At 43.6% G+C, this 21,118-nt stretch overlaps 1 protein-coding gene across 1 annotated transcript in view; it reads left to right on the top strand.

The window, feature by feature from the left end:
* LOC310798142 (two pore channel protein 2-like) overlaps positions 1-21,118 on the top strand; it is a gene marked incomplete at its 5' end in the record, with an annotated part of 36,104 nt that overhangs the window by 9,839 nt on the left and 5,147 nt on the right. The window contains 19 exons of the mRNA XM_083660625.1: positions 853-908; positions 1,596-1,672; positions 4,565-4,742; positions 7,156-7,272; positions 7,428-7,534; positions 8,830-8,902; positions 9,159-9,258; positions 9,382-9,447; positions 10,886-10,950; positions 11,887-11,978; positions 12,522-12,603; positions 14,085-14,174; positions 14,619-14,738; positions 14,841-14,900; positions 17,940-18,068; positions 18,270-18,310; positions 18,557-18,653; positions 20,248-20,319; positions 20,824-20,900. Of these exons, the coding sequence (XP_083516751.1) occupies positions 853-908; positions 1,596-1,672; positions 4,565-4,742; positions 7,156-7,272; positions 7,428-7,534; positions 8,830-8,902; positions 9,159-9,258; positions 9,382-9,447; positions 10,886-10,950; positions 11,887-11,978; positions 12,522-12,603; positions 14,085-14,174; positions 14,619-14,738; positions 14,841-14,900; positions 17,940-18,068; positions 18,270-18,310; positions 18,557-18,653; positions 20,248-20,319; positions 20,824-20,900 (1,699 nt within the window). The remainder of the gene's footprint in view (positions 1-852; positions 909-1,595; positions 1,673-4,564; positions 4,743-7,155; positions 7,273-7,427; positions 7,535-8,829; positions 8,903-9,158; positions 9,259-9,381; positions 9,448-10,885; positions 10,951-11,886; positions 11,979-12,521; positions 12,604-14,084; positions 14,175-14,618; positions 14,739-14,840; positions 14,901-17,939; positions 18,069-18,269; positions 18,311-18,556; positions 18,654-20,247; positions 20,320-20,823; positions 20,901-21,118) is intronic.

Here is a 21,118-nt window from a genome sequence, read left to right as displayed (position 1 = left end):
GCTCCTTCTTCTAAAGTGCTTTGGGCTACACTGTTGTATGAACTGTGCTATACATTTGATTTTAAGCCTTCTATAGGGATTGGTTAATCAGCAGACATTGTATATGTGTGCTTAGAGAGACTTGAAAAGACAAGGGTTCAAATCCCCATGTTGACAACACTCCCTTACTGAAGTGCCCTTGAGCAACACACTGAATCCCAGCCAGCTCCAGACTCTGACTCTCTGAGCTCTCTGTGGAGGGAGGGGAGAGTAATATTTTTATATTATATATAAAAATGATTATAGAGCTTATTTAACTACCAATATCAATGAAGTATCACATTATATTGGTTTTATGCTTAAAACAACAAGCCATTCAGTGGCCACTTGTGTTATAGTACATTATAATATTCCCACAATATAGGGACTTGTATTTTGTCCATGGTACTTAATAATGAGCTTATGGTAGCCTTATAGTATGGTATTTCTTATGTATATTTGCTTTACTCCATTATGCTCGATGATATTTTGAAGCTTTCAAGTTTCCTGTGATGTTAGCATAGTATTCTATTCATTTTGATTATATGAGTATAGTTCTTTATTCATAAGAGTAGCTTTGCTTTCCCTTGGAGTTGAGTGGACTTCAACCCTTCCAGATGTTTATTTATTTATTTTGTAGCTGTAGTTTAGACCCCGGCTTGTCTTTAAGCTCTCCTAAATAGCCCCAAGAAACTTGATCTTCTCAGGTCCTGATCCAACCAGTTCTAGGGACAAACATCTCCGCGCTGCAGCAGCTCTGGCCTGGACTGTTTGTCTGACAGTATTTGTTGGTGATGTTGGAGATGGTCATGCTTCTCAAACTGTTTCTCACAGATGACGAGTCCCTCTACATCCAGCAAGCGGTCATATTCATTGAAGATGCCATACAGGTAAAGGCATGACCAGACGCACACATGCAGTGTTGGGCAAGTTACTTTCAAAATGTAAGATACTACATATTACTAGTTACTTTCATTTGAAAGTAATATGTTATACTTTACAATATTACTGTCTGTGTAGACTTATTTATTACTCTACTTTTGCATTACTTTCACCAAAATAACAGCAGTAGCAGAATGACATCCCCGCCTCGGAAACATGCTGAAAAATAATTTCAACCATCTTGAAGTCTGTGTAAACTGTACAAAATTCTAAATGTTATTGTTTTCCTTTGTTATTGTCATCTAAGTGGTTATTTGCATAAAAACCACACAATTTGATGAGGAAATTATTATATCTTTATTTAAATATGTGCTTTGATATATATATATAAAAAAAAAAGTAACTCAATTTGTAACTTGTGTTACTTGACAAAGTAACTGGTATAAATTACTGCAATCCTATTGGTAATAAGTTATATTACTGAGTTACTGCTAAAAATACGGTAATATATTACATGTAATATGTTACTTTTGTAATGAGTTACCCCCAACACTGCACACATGACATAATATAATGTTTTGACTGGGGTTAGGCACGTCAATGGGTCAAATATATACGGTGCCGATCATAACAATCATAATCATAATATCTAAACAGACTTGTACTCTGTGCTGTTTTTTGTTGAACTTGTACAGTATCGGTCGATCAACCACCGGGTCGATGCCAGATCGCTGCGTCTGTATCGGTGGTACTACTCAAAGATATTCCAGTGGTAAGTTGCAGTCATTCTACTCATTTCTCTCTGTTAGCCTCTAGCTTCTCTGTGCCGTGGTTCACAATTTCTAACAACTGCTCAGGCGGCCAGGGGGCAGGGGTGGTGTTGTTTATTAAATTGTACTGGGTTTAAAAGTGAAATAAGTCTGATTTTTCCTGCCCCATATCACAAAATGACCATAATATATGTTTTACTACACCAGCTGCTGAGTACAGTAAACTCCCCACCCATTGGAATTCCAAGACTGCAACACGTTCACGCCCCTTCCCTGGGGGTTGTCGAAATGCATTCTGGGAAATGTAGGATATCACTAACTGAAGTAGTTATGAGCAGTGTTGGGCAAGTTACTTTCAAAATGTAATATACTACATATTACTAGTTACTTTCATTTGAAAGTAATAAGTTACTTTACAATATTACTTTCTGTGTAGAGTAACTCATTACCTATTACACTACTTTTGCATTACTTTCACCAAAATAACAGCAGCAGCAGAATGACATCGCCGCCCCGGAACCATCCTGAAAAATAATTTCAACCACCTTGAAATCAATGTAAACAGTCCAAAATTCTAAATGTTATTATTTTCCTTTCTTATTGTCATCTATAGTGGTTATTTGCATAAAAACACACAGTTTGATTAGGAAATGATTGTGTCTTTTTTAAATATGTGCTTTGATTTAATCAAATGTAACTCAATTTGTAACTTGAGTTACCGTAAATTCCGGACTATAAGCCGCGGCTTTTTTCCCGTTTTTTGGCCCCTGCGGCTTATATAACGGTGCGTCTTATCTATGGATTTTTTCAGAAAAAAAAAAAAAAATACAAATAAAATCTCTCTTTTTTAGCACTCTTTCTAACTATAAATCCACTTCTGTTTTAATTTCCTCTCTTGCCCTCTTTTCACCACACCGCGGACACTGTGTGCACTGTAAAAATAAACAACGGTGGTGTTGTGTTATGTTGTTTTGTTGAAATGTTACGGTAATACGGTAAATGGGAGCTTCCTCAAACAGCCATTCTCTTTCCCGACAATCCCCTCTGTGCCTGACCACTTACATATGGTAATTACGGTAAGCAAACGGCCACTCGGCCATCAACTCCCTCCCCCGACTACCAGGAGAAAATCACAAACTTCGGCGAATTCACACAAAGGAAGATCAAGGAATATTCCATCGAACCGGAGCAGATCATAAATATGGATGAAGTGCCTTTGACGTTCGACCTGCCACTCACTCGGACTGTTAACAAGAAGCGCCCTGGAGGATTCTTTCACCAAAAAAAAGCTTTGCTCGTTCTCGACAGCATGAGAACGAGCAGTAGAAGCAACACTCTCACTTACCATGGGGAAGGTACGACGCAGCTTTCAAGTTGAAAGCAGTCAATCTCGCATTAAAAGAGGGAAACAGCAGCCGCGCGTAACCTGGGCATCGATGAGTCAATGGTGAGGCGTTGGACGGTGCAGCAGGAGGAACTGTCTCAGCACGGAATATTATAGGAGTGTGAAAACATCCACAATCACCAACGGGTTCCAAAACGCTGGACTGCTGCGGGATGAAGAGGATGACGACGCCACAGCTGGCGCTGAGGGCCGTCAGAGGCTTCAGAGGCTGTTCGATGCCGACAGTGACGAAGAGGAGTTCGTTGGTTTTGAGTGACAATGAAGGAGAGAGGAGAGTGGTTGACGAAGCCACCCTGAACCTGTTCGTTTCCGACACTGAAGATGAGGACTTTGGTGGTTTCAGTACGCAGGAAGAAGAGGAAGACGAGGATTAGTGACTTGACTTCTCTGGTTACAGGTTTGCTGCACATATAGCCTATTGTTGTGTGATTTTGTCTGGGGATTAGTGACCTGACTTTTGTTTTGTTTTGTTGAAATGTTAATAAATGGGAGCTTCCCCAAACAGCGATCTCTTTCCCGACATTCCTCTCTGTGCACGAACCCTTTCATATGGTAATTAAACATCAAAACACCCGCGGCTTATAGACCGGTGCGGCTTATAGAAGAAAAAAATAGTCAATTTTGGTCCCGCGGCTTATAGACCGGTGCGTCTTATAGTCCGGAATTTACGGTACTTGACAAAGTAACTGGTATAATATTACTGAAATCCTATAAGTAATAAGTTATATTACTGAGTTACTGCTAAAAGTAATATATTACATGTAATATGTTACTTTTGTAATGAGTTACACCCAACACTGGTTATGAGGCAGGTTGAGGGTAAGTGGTCACAGTTACTGCTAGAATGCACATGAACATCAAAGTATAATACAGTAGATATAACATTACAGACTGTTAATGCAGTATAACAGTGTACGAAGATTTGTCTTTTAAATCCCCTGTAATCTTTACCATAATCCTTTTTGAAGTCACTTATGCTTGAGTTCTATCTGAATAACGCTGTGTGTGTGTGTGTGTGTGTGTGTGCGTGCGTGCGTGCGTGCGTGCGTGCACATTGAAAGTACCGCAGCTGTGTCTTTAGTATATACTGTAAATCACAAATGATTTATGATAGTTATTTGCTGATTGTAGGATATTTAATCATGTCCTTAATGGAACACATCCTGCAGTTGAGAACGAATCTCGCATTCCTCATGCCTCAATTTACAATACTACTCCCAATTACTAACATAATTGACCATTCATGAAGTTGTGAAGTCTTAAAAAGAAGGAGAAGGTTAAACTAACTTTGAAGAATGATATCAACCCCATTAAAACTTTTTCATTTGCATTAAAGACCGTATTTACACATAACCAGCAGTTAATGTGTGCAAGTCAAATCTAAACCTGCTCTTTGACTAGTTTCCGCATCAAGTTGAGTGTCACTCAGAAAGAATACGGTATGTTCCGATGTCCATCCCATCGCTGTCTCCCCGCCCACTGTCCCCAGGGGCCTGGGTCTGACCATAGCGGTGGTGTTGGCGCTGGCGTTCGTGGAGCGGCCGTCGTCCATGTCGTTGTCCTCGGACCTGCGGCTGGTGGCGCCGCGCTGGCAGCCTCCCTGTGGCCTCACGGAGAGCATCGAGATAGTCTGCCTCCTCATCTTCTCCCTCGACCTCGCTGTCAAGGTTAGTCTGCCTCCTCATCTTCTCCCTCGACCTCGCTGCCAAGGTGGGCCTCCAGATCCAATTCCCTTTCACCTGCCAGACCTTTGCTTCAGTCAGTCTAAATTTGCTCTTGTGGAGAGCAAGGATCGATTGGCAGAACTTTATAGAGAGGCAAAGTGACCGCCTACTTCCTGCTTCAGCACTGTACCAGAGATTTTCATCCGCCATTTATTTCCCCATAGACATTTTGAAAAAATGCTTATAAAAATAGTTTTACTTCGTCAAGCCAAATGGTTCAGCTATATTTAGAGTTGGGAGAGACCATAGAACGTTTCACTCTGACCAAAACTTAAAAAAACTACATCGAAAGAATATTTTCTTTAAATCGGCAATTCTTTTACGTTTTGGTCCGAGTGAAATGTTATGTGGTCTCTCCTGTTTCTAAATAGATCTGAACCGTTTGGTTTGAACAAGTAAAACATTTTTTATAAGCATTTTACGAAATGTCTATGGGAAAATAAATGGCGGAGGAAAATCCCTGGTACAGTGCTGAAGCAGGAAGTAGGCGGTCACTTTGCCTCTCTATGTGAACGCTATTTTTTTTTAAACACACATTCAGGACAAGTGTTCCGTCTGAGCTGATAGTTTGGTGACTTACATTTAATAATGTATCACTTTGACCAACACTTTCAGTCAACGCTCAATAGCAGTTTTCTAAATGTTGGTATCAAATGATATTATGCCACGGTCACATGATTTCAGAAGACATATAAAACCAGCATGACATCTTCTTGTTGATTCAACTTGGAAGCGTTCCACCTGTTTAGCTGGGTGTCTGGTTAACTGGTTTAACTGGTTACGTTAGCGATCGTACGGTCAACTGTTGTTAAAAAATTTACTTTTGAATGAACCATGAACAAACTATAGTAGATATTGCCCCCTCCTCTTAACACATTGAGTGCCAAGGACGTCTGTGGACGTCCTAAAAAAAAGTAACGAGGAGTGCCAAGGACGTCTGTGGACGTCCTAAAATCATAATTCATATTATTCCATAATTCTGCTGTTTAAGGTCGTACCTAGCCAGTGAGCATGAATCCCTTCAAGGGATCACACGGCGCCACCTTAAACATCGTCACAGGAGCTGCTCCACCCACCTCAGATCCTTTACTTTGTACAGGAGACAGCGGAGAAAGCCGTGATCAAAGTGGAAACCGATGCATGCTTTCTGCCAGAGCCGTATATATTGCTCTGTCTACAGTGGAGAGTGGGCTCGGCTGCATCCGCGCTCACAACTGAGCTCTTATGCTTCTATCTATCTCCACACGATTTCCTAGAAAGCCAGCATCCGAAGCCGAACGGCCAAGCCTTTTCGTTCAGTCGCGTTTGCCAGCGCGCATCATTTCCTTGATGGGCGCTGGGATCTGTCCGGGGCAAAAACGGAGTCGAGAAAACAAACTCTGTGCGTGTGGGAGGAGCCCGCAGCTCAGAGGTGGAGAGGGGGGGGGGGGGGAGAGGGGTGTGTGGCACACAGGCTGCACAGAAACCACACCACACGCCACCACATCAGAAAACACCAGCCAGAGTCAGTGAATGTGCTCGAAATTAGAGTGCAAAAGGTATTCATAAAAGGGACTATATCTTGGAAAGTAAAAAAAAACGACAGAAAACCCTTGAAAGTGCACTTTTTTGAGAGGCTGTCATTTCATAATGGAACTGTCTAGAAACAAAATTTCTTCTTTGGAAGAAGCAGGAGTGTTCAATGTTTCATTAAAGTCCAGCCCCGTTAATATAGCCATAATAGAAAAAATTCTATAGCTGTTTTCAACTGAATGGAAGTGAATCTGGCACAGGCTCCAGACAATTTTACTGAAGCGCTGTGGCACTCAATGTGTTAAGTAGAGTTGATTGTAGATTTGAATATACTTAGATTTGTATTACCTCGAAGTTCAAACTGATAACTTTGATGGATTGCCTGCCATGTTTCCTGCCTGTCTTGATGGAAGTGAAAGTTTCCGGAGCCTACAAACACTTTCTGTGTATTCCTATTTACAGTACTAAAACAGTGGTATTTACAGTGCTAAAACAGTGGTATTTACAGTACTAAAACAGTGGTATTTACAGTACTAAAACAGTGCAAGTAGGACATTGCTGGGCTTAATGCATTATCAGTTGCTGTTCACCTCTGCCTAAGAAATAGTGGCCCCTTCCTCGCCAACTCTGAGCAAAGTACACTGATACTTCATCCATGCCCGACCACTGGCCACCATTATCAAACTGTACTGGGCAGCACTCAAGGGTGAAGGTATAGCTTCCTCCTCAGACCAACCTATCAGATGAATTAAGACTATGCAACTTGGCACAGGTCATTATTGTGTAGTCCTAATTGTTTCTCTATTTTGAACTAGAACCTCACCGCATCTGTGTTTGTCCTCAGAGCTATCTGATTGGCTGGGAGGAGTTCAGGAAGAACAAGTGGCTGATCGGCTACACTGTCATCATCTCGGCCTCCGTCATGGACTGGGTGTTATCCGTCAGCATGGTGTGTGACGAGGTGAGGCTGTGTGTGATGCGGGACACCGTGAACATAAAGCATGAGAGAGGATGAAATACATCAAATAAGTTAAGAGCAATTATAAAATATGGAGTCCATTCCTAAAGTTGATCCTAAAATGTATGAAACTGTGACCTCTCAATTGTACCGATCAGAAAGTGAGAGTGCGGAGACTCATCCGGCCATTCTTCCTCCTGCAAAACTCCTCCCTGATGAAGAAGACGCTGAAGTGCATCAAGAGGACACTGCCTGAGATCGCCAGGTATCTGACACGCACACACACGCACGCACACACACACACACACACACACACGCACACGCACGCACGCACACACACACACACACACACACGCACGCACGCACACGCACGCACACACACACACACACACACACACACACATGCTTTTACTGTCTCATATCACAAAATAACCTGCTGCTGCTCAGATGTCTGGCTTCCAAAACTCATTTTCTAGAGTCTGTACTTTTGAAAAGATTAAAAAAAAAAGTTCATATTAATTCAAATGGAGTTGATAATACTAGGTTGATAACATTTTCAGTGCAGTTTTTTAATGCAAAATCTGGAGCATTTCCTCCTTCAGTTCACGGCACCAAGACGCCTGAACATGCGTCTCTGTGTAATGTGTTAGGAGTGACAACATACAACGACACCAACGCCTAAGGCAGGCTTTACTGGTATCAGGAAACAGCTGACAGCCAGCATTTCCCCATGCCTGGAAAGCCTTGCATAACAATGAAGTCTGGACAGATGCTCATACAGTATGTGTTCTTAATTTGTGTGAACACCAACGAAGAAGAGCAACACAGCACAGACTAGTCCATTATGCGCACAGACTAGTCCATTATGCGCACAGACTAGTCCATTATGCGCACAGACTAGTCCATTATGCCTACATGTAGCTAAAGTTACAGGTTTGTTTTGAATCCCTCCCCTCCACTGGCAAAATCTCTAACCTGGCAGAATGACAGGTCACTAAAACTCTGTCCAATGATCGAGTTACTTCTGAGTCATGTGACTTTTGTTTTGCAGACCTGATTGGCTTATAATTTGACAGAACAGTGTGTGAACCTAAAGGAACTAAATACAAAAAATGCAGACCGCCGAACTTCTTACTACAGTCGGTTTAAATCACATTTTACCACTCGTCAAGTGAAAAACCAAGCATCTACTTGAGTTGAGAGCATTCTCACTTCCCCATAGCCTGACCCAACGAGACACATAATGATGTACTCTGGCTTCACTGCATAGCCTGACCCAACAAGACACATAATGAGATACTCTGGCTTCACTGCATAGCCTGACCTGTTGTTCGTTCTACCCTGAATCAACCTCAACCTTTTCTGTGTGTGCATGCGTGTACGTGTTTGTGCGTGCGTGTGTGTGTGTGTGTTTGTGCGTGCATGCGTGTGTGTTTGTGCGTGTGTGTTTGTGCGTGTGTGTTTGTGCGTGCGTGTGTGTTTGTGCGTGCTTGTGTGTGTGTGTGTGTGTGTGTGTGCGTGCATGCGTGTGTGTGCATGCGTGTGTGTGTGTATCTGCAGCGTGATCTTGCTGCTGGCGGTGCACCTCTGCCTCTTCACCATGATCGGCATGCTGCTGTTTGTTAAGACGGAGGTGAGCTCACCTGACCTGACCACGCCCACACCACCACGCTAGTCAAATGTATAGTATATGATGTATGATCTATGTAACTTAGGTTGTGTGTCGATATATCATGTAGCATTGTGACTGTGATGACGCTTATGTGAAGCCCTTTGAGAAATGCTTGTGATAAGGGGGCCATAAACTAATTCAATAATTCCTTTTCAACGTCTCAAATGATTATCTCCATCTCCGTCCGTCTTCTTCTCGTCCTCTCTGTGGCCTCCAGGATCCGAAGAAGAACGGGGAGTGGGAGCTGTACTTCAAAGACCTGCCTCGCTCCCTCACCTCTCTGCTGGTGCTGCTCACCACGGCCAACAACCCAGACGGTACCGCTGCTCCAGCGCTCAGATGATCCAAACACCTAGCGCTTAAATTGGAACTGTTTGATATTCTGTGCTGCTTCAGAACTGAACCACGGTCTTAAAGCCGTCTGTTTTGTCCTGTTACAGTGATGATCCCTGCCTACTCCTTAAACAGGGCCTACTCCATCTTCTTCATCACCTTCAGTGTGATTGGTAAGCATTGATCATTATTGTGTACATCGTCACCGTCATCATCACAAGGAAGACGACCGCATTGGTCGATTTTCAATCAGAATCAGAATCCGCTTTATTGGCCAAGTATGTAGACATACAAGGAATTTGACTCCGGGATTCACCTTATGTTCAGACCTTACAGTGGGCCAAATTCTTCCGGGTCCTGTTAACACTTCCGGCGGTCACGGCGCAAAATAAGAGAGTTGTTTTTGGAGCGGACAGTGCAGGGGGTAAAATAAAGAACGTAGCCTACTACTTTGAGCTCGGTACACAGCAAGCAAGCGAGTATCCACTGTTAGCCAGGTCAGATAACGTTATCGTCGACAATGACGAGCACTTTCTTGTAAAACATACCTGGACTCCAACAAAGAAAGCTTCAGATAGTTTTCTCTCCTCCGAGCGCTCGAGCCACTTACGTCCATAAGACCCGCAGATGTTAACGTAATTCCCTGGAATGCGAGACTTAATGAGCCAGTTACATGGCGTTGCATTCTTAGACATTGCCGTTTGCTTTTATTTGGTATGTTACATACAATTGGCTAAATTATTAGTTAATTCAGAGTTACTGCTGATATTGGAGCAGCCAGCCATTTTATTTTATTTTATTTTTAGCCGGAAGTTTTGACGCGGCCACACAACCGGGTCAAATGGGTGTGGCTACATAAGGTGAATACGTTGCTCTCAATGTACTTACAAGGGGAAAAGAAAATATATGCATACAAGCTAAAACCACAAACAAGGACAGCGATCAAAGGTACATAAAGCAAGTTAACTGCTATTTACATTATATACAGTAAGTGTGATGTAGAGTGACCGTTATAAACATGTGTATAGGAGAAAATAATAATAATACTAATTGTATATCTATGTACAGACGAAGTATATGTAAACCACACTAGATTGTAAACAAGGCTATAAGTCAGATATTGCACAGTTCAAGCTGGTTAAAACAATCAATGTTTACGAATGCAACCTCTAGTGGTGGGGTGAGTAAGTGCATGCGTGCAGTGCATACGCCAGAGTCGGGAGCTGTAACCAGGAAGTAGCGGCGACCGTAACAACAGTCTATTGAAATAGCTCGCTGACACATGAGGGTGAAGGGGTGGGATGGGTGGAGCGGTAACTTCCTTGTCTTTCAACTTCCTTGTCACAAGAGACCCTCCTGAAGTCTGTTTTGAACCTTAACCAGGTTGTTTTCGTTGCTTAAAAAAGTAACCGTTAACCGACGTGACATGCTTCAAATTAACCATGTCCCACGTGAGGCGTATGACCTGCACGCACCGTTTCTCTCATCGGTCGTTTTGGGAGTCATTGTAAACCGACTCATTCTGTTGTTTCAGTATGAGGACATGTTGAATACAATAGGGTTTACAGTGTTGTGTATAAAAGGGAATTTCTTCTGCTTCTTCTTCTCCAGGAACGTATTTCTTGATGAACTTACTGACGGCCATCATCTACAACCAGTTCAGGGGATATTTACTGGTGAGTCCCACATCTTCCATCCAGAGGAGATCATGCTGTTGAAGGAACATCACATCTTCAATCCCAGCTTTTTGTGATGCTTTAATTATCCAGGGAGAGTTGAGGCTACTGCTACTGCTTCTTCTTCTTCTTCTTCTTCTTCTTCTTCTTCTTCTTCTTCTTCTTCTTCTTCTTCTTCTTCTTCTTCTTCTTCTTCTTCTTCTTCTTCTTCTTCTTCTTCTTCTTCTTCTTCTTCTTCTTCTTCTTCTTCTTCTTCCTCCTCCTCCTCCCCCCCCCTGTAGGCTCCTAAGTGGAGCATAGGGCCGCAGCCACACAAAGCCAACAGGCTCCTATTGCATTTTCTGTAGCAAGTGGGTTCTTCTGGGGTGGGGTTGCTAGCCCCACGCTAGTTTACACAGTTACACACATTCCCACGAATGTCGCGACCTTACACCTCCTCCATGAATTAAAGGGACAGTTCACCCCCAAATCAAAAATACATATCTCTCCTCTTAACTGTAGTGCTATTTATCCATCGAGATCAATTGGGGTGAGTTTTGGAAATATCGGACTAAAGAAAATATTTCCCTGATGAAAGTGCTCACAAAAAGGTCTGTGGCTTATCTTGAGTAACCGGGGAATGATTTCTGGAGAGGCATTATTGTTACGTTTTTCAAAAGTAATTTTTGGGGGCGCTTTGAGCACCACAAGCCGAGTGCCACCCAGTTCCATTGTATTGGAGAGAAGGCAGACATCTCTATGGCCGATATCTCCAAAACTCGCCAACTCACACCAAAACCATCTATTCTAGATGGATAAATAGCACTACAGGTAAGATCTATTCTAGATGGATAAATAGCACTACAGGTAATATACAGGTAAGAGGGACAATATGTCTTTTTGATTTTGGACATAAAACAGCTGATCTAACCCGTCTGTCCCTGCGTGTTGATGCAGATGTCAGTCCAGACGTCCATCATCAGGAGGCGGCTGGGAATCAGAGCTGCTTTCCAGGTCCTCAGCTGCCAGGGGACAGGCCGTGCTGCTATGTAAGACACACGCACGCAGATTTGACTAATTAGAAGGCTATTTTATCACATTTTCACAAGTTCTTACATTAGCGGTATGTGGCATTGTCAGTTGCAACCAGGAGATTTTGGAAAGAGACTTTCTCACACTGGTCCAGAAACTGGAGAGTATGAATTTTAAACAGTTACTTCTGCTTAGTGCAGCTCTAATGAATGCTGTAGCGAAAGTAATTAACATAATGTCATTACAGTCTGATGGAATAAACAGTAACATAGAAATGGAGTTCAGTCAGGAGCACTCGTATAGTCACAAGATAAAACCATATATAGCAACAAATGGTAACACAATTTGGTGGCAAGCTGCTCCCTGTTACGCAGCTGACATGCTGAAGGTCAGAATATGAACCAAACACGAGTGGTGTAGGTGATTGTTACTACCAGCTGATATGAACCAAACGTGTGTGTGTGTGTGTGTGTGTGTGTGTGTGTGTGTGTGTGTGTGTGTGTGTGTGTGTGTGTGTGTGTGTGTGTGTGTGTGTGTGTGTGTGTGTGTTTCCTGATCAGAGAGCGTGTGCGTGTGGATGCGGTGCTGGAGGTGATGTCCAGGGTCCACATGAAGAGCTACTACAGAGCGGCCATCATCAAGGTTACAGCTATATCACACTGTCCAGCAGGGGGAGTGGGCAGGGCTGCATACACACTGCGACTTATACCACTTTCCAGTGTTGGGGGTAACTCATTACAAAAGTAACATATTACATGTAATATATTACTTTTAGCAGTAACTTATTACTTATAGGATTTCGGTAATATTATACCAGTTACTTTGTCAAGTAACTCAAGTTACAAATTGAGTTACATTTTATTAAATTAAAGCACATATTTAAAAAAGAAACAATCATTTCCTAATCAAACTATGTGTTTTTATGCAAATAACCACTATAGATGACAATAACAAAGGAAAAGAATAACATTTAGAATTTTGGATTGTTTACACTGACTTCAAGGTGGTTGAAATTATTTTTCGGGGTGTTCAGGGGCGGCGATGTCATTCTGCTGCTGCTGTTGTTTTGATGAAAGTAATGCAAAAGTAGTGTAATAAGTAACGAGTTACTCTACACAGAAAGTAATATTGTAAAGTAACTTATTACTTTCAAATGCAAGTAACTAGTAATATGTAGTATATTACATTTTGAAAGTAACTTGCCCAACACTGCTACTTTCACACCAATGATCAGGGGTGCTTTTACCCACATTCAACCCTTCTTTTGTCAGTTCACACCAAGTCAGTCAACACGGGGTTAATCCAATCAATTCAATCCAATTACGGTAAGTCAGGCTGGAAACGGACAGCCCGCCATATTGTTTCGCTGTCACAACGCGTCCTAAATGCAGCGCTTCACTGTGCGGTGAAAGGTGTGTGTGTGTGTCTCAAGGCTCTTGCAACGGTTTGCAGCTAACGCTAACCTTGCTGCTAGCCTTTTGTCCCGCCCCGGTTCTTAGCAACCTGGGCGGTGGCGTTCACACTGAAATCAACCCTTGTCCTTTCAAACACAAAATCAACCTGGGAATAAGCCTTGTTGGACCTCGGTCTGAAAGGGGTATTTCACTGAATGAGGTGCAGGTCTGAGAGAGAAGAACACCCCTGCAGGTACAGGTGTGAGAGAGACTAATTGAATTGACTTTTAAAGACCTTTTTAGACTACGTGGAATTCACGACCAAATATAAAACCCACATAAGGAAACTAATGGGGGGGGGGCCTGCTTGAAATGAAAGCTGTGAAACTAATTTATAAATGTTCAGGATAAGAAAAAGCATAGCAGGAAATGGATTGTTATGGGACATGACATCAAATTATGTTTCGTAAAGAAGATAAGATACATACAGTACAGTATTGTACAGCACAGGCCACACAAGGAAACCTGTACTTACATGGTAATACGTTTTTAAGGCATTCATATGTTTTTTTTTACTTTTCTTCTTAAGACCTTCAATTTCAATAATAATTTAATTATTTTAAGATGTATTAAAATCTTTTAACGACCTGCTGCAGATATGACGTATCACCTAGGTTTGTTCATTTAATCAGTCAATTATGTTTTTCTTGTGCCTCCCCACACCTCCAGGTGGTGCAGCCGTACTCCACCGTGGGCTACATGGACCGAGACGACTTCAGGAAGCTGTTTGACGAGCTGGATAAAGATCGCATGAAAGAGGTACAATTTAACATTTCATTTCACTTTGCGATCTGTAATATACAGCAAGGGAATAGCTCGCACAGCTCCAGGTCTTAGGCAGCTCAATCGGTGCAGGTTGCAGGGAGATCACAGAAACAGAGGTAGGCAACAGCACTCGAATTAGAGTCAATCTTGAGGTTTTTTTATTTATTAAGGGCAAAACAGACGCGTTTCAGCCTTAAGCCATCATCAGCGTACATAAGTGTACATACATGTTCTGATGTACACTGATGATGGCTTAAGGCTGAAACGCGTCTGTTTTGCCCTCAATAAATAAAAAAACCTCAAGATTTACTCTAATTCGAGATCTGTAATATATGCCACTGAATCTCTCTGTGTGTGTGTGTGTGTGTGTGTGTGTGTGTGTGTGTGCGCGTGTGTGTGTGTGCGCGCGTGTGTGTGTGTGTGTGCGTGTGTCCACAGCACCCTCCCTTGCCCCAGTACAACTCTCCAGTCCTGCAGAAGCTCCAGATGGTCTTCAGTCACTACTATTTCACTATAGTCGGCAACGCGGTGGCACTGGCCAACGTCATCTGCATAGGCGTAAGTTACACACACACACACACACACACACACACACACACACACACACACAGACCAAGCTGACTAACATACCCTATAATGTTTCCTTTGCGTGTGTTTCAGACCGTCCTGGTGTTGAACGCTGACAAGTCCATTGGCGAGAGAAACGACTACAACATGGAGGTTAGCAGCTGTGTTCTTTGTGTTGTTTTGGTCATGTGGACGTTTTGAAGTTGGTTAATGATGAACACTCAGCTCACATGCTCTGCTGCCTTGACTCAGGGTGCCGGTCTAAGCCCTTGTTACACGGCCCACCCTTGTATACACAGGACGCCGAACGTAAGTAGAGCTGAAGCGTGAAGCAGGCACAGGCTGAACTGACACCTAACCGTTCACACAAGAAGCCTTCTCTTTTCCTCTCACACAGTGCCTCCTCGGCGCGCCTTGAACCCGCCCACAACAACTCCCATTGACTTCATGTCTGGCAGCTTCAAGCTGGACTGAATCCTGAACGATCGCTCCAGCGCGGCTTCGGCGTTGCTTCGCCGTGGCGTGCGGCCGGTGTGAACGCTCTCACCTGTTAACAAGGACGCCGGAATGAAACTGCGTGGCTTCAGCGTGTGGCTTTGGCGTTGCTTCGGCGTGGCGCGCGGCCGGTGTGAACGCTCTCACCTGTTAACAAGGACGCCGGAATGAAACTGCGTGGCTTCAGCGTGTGGCTTCGGCGTGGCTTCGGCGTTGCTTCGGCGTATAGTGTGAACGGCCACTAACTGATTAACGCCGCGTGTGCTTCTGTGCTGCAATCCAATCCTCTGTGCCGATTTCAGCTTAATCACAATAATCACAACTCTGTCACTGTGTGTGTGTGTGTGTGTGTGTGTGTGTGTCTGTGTTGTCAGATCTATATAGCTTAAATTCAAACAGTGATTAATTAGTGCGTCTGTAATCTCAACACCTTTACAGATTGGAGAGAAGAACCTGTTTTCGGAAAATATATTCTCCGTTTGTTTTTGCTCATTCTTAACACATTGAATGCCAGCCATGTTTTCATTCCTGTAGGTAAGTTGTGCCAGGGGTGTTTTTGACGATTCTGGCTCATTTTAGAACAGCCGAGGATTCTTTTCTGTTAAGAATTCATGAACATCAATCATCTAAAAATAACTAATAGAATGTGTGCTTTCTCTGTCTAAAAGAGTTAGTTTGCAGAGTTAGTAGTTATGTAGATATTAGCCGTTGAGTACAGCATGGTTTCAGCGTCTGGAAATTTATTCAGAGATAAATGGCTTTTTGTGAAACAGTCACTTTAACCATTCATTTTTGGCATCAGTAAGACCGTCAGACATTCTAAACAATAGTTTTGAACAGTAATTTCCTCCATAACAACAGGAAACACCCCTCTCATTCAAACTCCTCCCTCCGTGTGTCTTCTCCTCCTTCCTCCTGGCTTCAGCGGGCGTGTCAGAAGCGCGTTGTGCTGCCTGCCTGTCTGTCTGCGTGCCTGCCTGCCTGCTTGCCTGTCGGGCAAGACGAGTCTGAAATGGAATACTGTAAAATCGCGTCGCCATTTCCTTGAATGGCTTGCTTCCGCGGTGTGTGTGTGTGTGTGTGTGTGTGTGTGTGTGTGTGTGTGTGTGTGTGTGTGTGTGTGTGTGTGTGTGTGTGTGTGTGTGTGTGTGTGTGTGTGTGTGTTCGCGCGTTGCTGCGCGGCTCTGGGGGGAAGGGATCTCTGTCCGTTCTGTGTGCCGCGGGAGGCGGCTGCTTTTGTGGCTTTTGGGTCCCGTGGCTGTGACTTCTCTCGGTCTCTGTCGCCACTTAGTGGTCGGTAAAATAGATTACACACATGCTCTTGCTCCAAATAGTTAACTCGAAGATGTAAAAGGGGTTGATTGATGTCCCACTGTCAAAAAAAAAAAATCTTTATGTAAGACGAGTTAGTCCGTCCTTGGCACTTAAGCGTTGGATTATGTAAGACGAGTTAGGTCGTCTATGGCACTTAATGAGTTAACACATTCACTGCCAACGACGTGTTAACACGTTTTCAATATCCAGCTGTTGACTGCCAACGACGTGTTTACACGTAAAAAAAAAATCGATTTTTTTTTTTTGACGGTGGATCGTTGATCTGGCCCTTTTGCATCTCCTATTATAGTGTTAGAGCCGCCGGGCGTGTGCAATCCATTCCGCCGACCCACTGAGTGGAGACGGTGCTCAGACTATTGAGAGCCAAGCAAGCCAAGACAGCAGCATGGAAGCCATTATCATGAAAATGGATGGGGCGAAAACGCTTTCGCTTTCGCCTGGGTCCTGGCTGTGGGGGATTGCAAACTTGCATGGTGGATTGCGGATGGAGCACACTTTGAGGCACGCAGCGTAAATATGACCAGAGTCGCAGGGGCTTCATCGGAGCTCTCGGCCAGGGCTCCGGGAGGCGGGCGAGTCCAGCCGGGCTTCCTCGGGGAGCGGCCAGGCACAGCCGCACAGCGGCAGCGGGGCAGTGAGACTGTGACAAGCTTGTGGTGCAGCAGGCCATTTTGCCTTGCAAAATAGCACCAAATTGGAAACAGCCATAAAAGGCTTTTAGAATGGGATTTTCAACCCATTCTTTTTTGTTTCTTTTTCGCTCTAATTTAGAGTAATTTAATTTCTATTCAGAAATTTATTTGAGAGGTCGAGAGTATGAGAAAGTGCATTTGCACAGGTAGGAAAGTGCTTGTGACACGGCGCTGCAGCCAAGAAGAACGCCCACGGAGGGAGGAGTTGAGCAGAGGGGAGTTTCCTGCTGTTATGGAGGAAATTACTGTTCAAAACTATTGTTTAGGTCTTACTGATGCCAAAAATGAATGGTTAAAGTGACTGTTCTATCGAATTTCACAAAAAGCCGTTTATCTCTGAATAATTTTTCTCACGCTGAAACCATGCTGTATTCAACTGCTAATGCTTACATAACTACTAACTCTACAAACTAACTCTTTTAGACAGAGAAAGCACACATTCTATTAGTTATTTTTAGATGATTGGTGTTCACGAAGTATTAACAGAAAAGAATCCTCGGCTGTTGTAAAATGAGCCTAGAATCCTCAAAAACCCCCCTGGCAGAACCTACCGACAGCATTGAAAAAAGGCTGGCAGTCAATGTGTTAAGACAATCTGCTTCACAAATGAGTTGAAGTGAATGTGAATGAGCCCGGCCTAAACTGACCACTGTCCCCCATTGGCTGCCAGGTGATCAACTGTTGCTTTATCATCTACTACCTGTCGGAGATGTGTCTGAAGATCTTTGCCTTAGGCTGGAGAGGCTACCTGTCCTACAGGAACAACATCTTTGACGGCCTCCTCACCATCCTGCTCACGGTAACGTGGCTGCACCTGCTGAATACCTATGGAACTGTCGCGTTAACTTGACTCAGTTGTTCAAGGAATACACAGTTTTGGGGGGATTGGCCCAAAATCATCCATGTGTCTCTGTTAACTCTACCAAAAACTTTTCATATTCCTTTAATGCAAATAAATTCAATTTCAATTTCACTCATTGCATTTATTTCCCCCATTTAGGCCCTGCAGTTCACCATATTGGCCACCTACAGACTTCCATTGTAGGTTTCTATTTTACTCCCTTCATAAATGTTTACATATTATGATTGCACACCTGACTTGACACTGTGTATGTGTGTGTGTGTGTGTGTGTGTGTGTGTGTGTGTGTGTGTGTGTGTGTGTGTGTGTGTGCGCGTGCGTGCGTGCGTGTGTGTGTGTGCGTGCCTGCCTACGTGTGTGTTTGCGTGTGTGTACGTACGTACATGTGTGTGTGTGTGTGTGTGTGTGTGTGCACGCACCACAACAGGGACCCAACAACTCACAGTCTGTCTCTGTGGGAGATGGTTCGCCTGGTCAACATGCTCATCGTCTTCCGCTTCCTGCGCATCATCCCGGATATCAAGGTACAGGACATGCTACAGGACATGCTACAGGACAAGGTACAGGACATGGTACAGGACATGGTACAGGACATGGTACAGGACATGGTACAGGACAAGGTACAGGACATGGTACAGGACAAGGTACAGGACATGGTACAGGACAAGGTACAGGACATGGCTGCGTGTCCAAAGCTCAAGCTGCGCTGACACTCAACGACCTCATCACAAATAAGATCGTGTCATTTTGTGTCCCTATGTGTGTTAAGCTCCAGACACGTGGGCCAACAGTCGGCCATCGGTCAATGTCGGGCCGTCAGTGAGCGACTGTGGCCCTACAGTAGTTTTTGCGGTGTGTCCCGCACCGTTTGCCCTAGTCATCCCGCTCAGCCTGTTAAATCGTCAGTGAGAGAGATCGCTCCGATTGGCCGGTCAGCTGGCCTTCAGCAAAGCCCCTGGAGCCTGTCGCTGTATGATATCGCCCGTTTCGTTTCGTGCGCTTTCTCCATATTTTTCTAGCTCCGCCTCTTCCGTTTTTCCTCCACAAGCAAAAGACCAGGCAAACGCTGACAACGTCAGCGCCATCTGCGACTCTTTTTATCAGAGATATTCTGGATTAGAAGTAGCTATATTACTAAACCGTCACAGCACGCACAAAACGTTCTTCTCACTTTTCAACGTCATCCCTACTGTATCTGATCATTCCAATACACATTTTCACAACGATGTATCATAACAACGGTTTGTATATGTGCAGTACTAGGTCTCACGCAGGCACACAACGTACGTGCTAGTTGTCGTCTATAAAGAGCTGCAGGGATGACGTATTTTTGTAGTCAGAACGCGGAAGTCCCGGACTTCCTGGTTCTTCACTGTTTCTGTCTATGAAATTTTTGAACGGGTTTTTGCCGCGATACTTCTAATAATCTCTCTGGGCAACGCTGGCTTAATGAAACGCGAACCAGAGTTCAGTCGGATAATCTTCACAGATGAGGACCACTTTCATGAGTTTTGTAGCGTAAATGCGAGCCCTAGAAGTAAAAAGCTCGAGCTAAGCTAATCCAGAACTACACACTGTCGCATAGGCTTCCACGTCACGTCAGCGCTCAACCTGGACTGTTGTTGGATGTGTGCACTGATTACCCCGGGCTGAACGGGCTGAACCAGGTGAGGGAAAGAGAATTTCCGTGTTCGTCCTTTGAAGTGGTGACGTTATTGACGTATATATCCCCATCGACTCAACAGTGTAGTCTCATTTAGCCGTTTGCTAGCTAGCCGCCCTTTTAACGGCACGTAAAAGCTTCAAAACTCATAAAAGTGGTCTTCATGTGTGAAGATGATATTACTAAACACTGGTTCGCGTTTGATTAAGCCAGCGTTGCCCAGAGAGATTATCAGAAGCATCGCGCCAAAAACCCATTCAAAACTCCCATAGGCGAAAACAGTGAAGAACCAGGAGTGTTAGCATCGATGATTTCCGGACTCATCCCTGCGGCTCTCTATTGCGGTGTGTTCTTAATGCAACTTTTCAGCCCCCGACACAGGCGACGCATGCTAGTTCTTAGATGGCAGTCTGGTGTGTCTGGGCCCTGATGCATACCTCATTTTGTTTCTCCAGCTCATGTCTCTAGTCGCCAGTACGCTGCTGGACCTGGTGAAAAACCTCCGCGCCTTTGCCGGAGTGCTGGTGGTGAGTGACGTCATCACACACACTGTCCACATCAGCATACGGCCATACAGTTGGTGTGCCATGTTTGGTCATGTTTTATTTAGAATTAGAAACATACATTCATTTATTAATTCATTCATTCAAGAGTTTCATTCCAAAGTGAGACATCTACTATTTGAACACATAGCTGCTCTTTACTGTAAAATATTGCATTTTATTCAAAGTATTCGCAATATTAAGAGCTTTGATTTAGATTTAGAGGAGCAAACATACAGAAATGTGTCCACACTTGCAAAAGTGCCTTAATATAAATATATTAATAATAAAAAAATAATATAGTGATGATAAAAAGGAATATTCCTGACAATGACTTCCATCACAGACACGTATTTGTAATATTCATTGATATGGGTGATGCATTCAAGGAGAAAAACAAAATTATTTTTTTTTTAAATCAAAGTGTAGCATTTTGGAGTGAACCTGCTACTGTACTTTCCTAACAGCAGATCCCTCCTCTCTCTGTAGGTGGTGTACTATGTGTATGCTGTGATTGGGATCTGGCTATTTGAGGGAGCAATTACACCACCATCAACACACATGAGGTATAGTGATATAGTGAACACACATGAGGTATAGTGATATAGTGAACACACATGAGGTATAGTGATATAGTGAACACATGAGGTATAGTGATAGTGAACACACATGAGGTATAGTGATATAGTGAACACACATGAGGTATAGTGAACACACATGAGGTATAGTGATAGTGAACACACATGAGGTATAGTGAACACACATGAGGTATAGTGAACACACA

Source organism: Poromitra crassiceps (assembly GCF_964638095.1).
Source record: "Poromitra crassiceps genome assembly, chromosome: 25".
NCBI classification, from domain to species: domain Eukaryota; kingdom Metazoa; phylum Chordata; class Actinopteri; order Beryciformes; family Melamphaidae; genus Poromitra; species Poromitra crassiceps.
The sequence above is the reverse complement of the archived record's forward strand: the minus strand, read 5'-3'. Positions and strand labels throughout refer to the sequence as shown.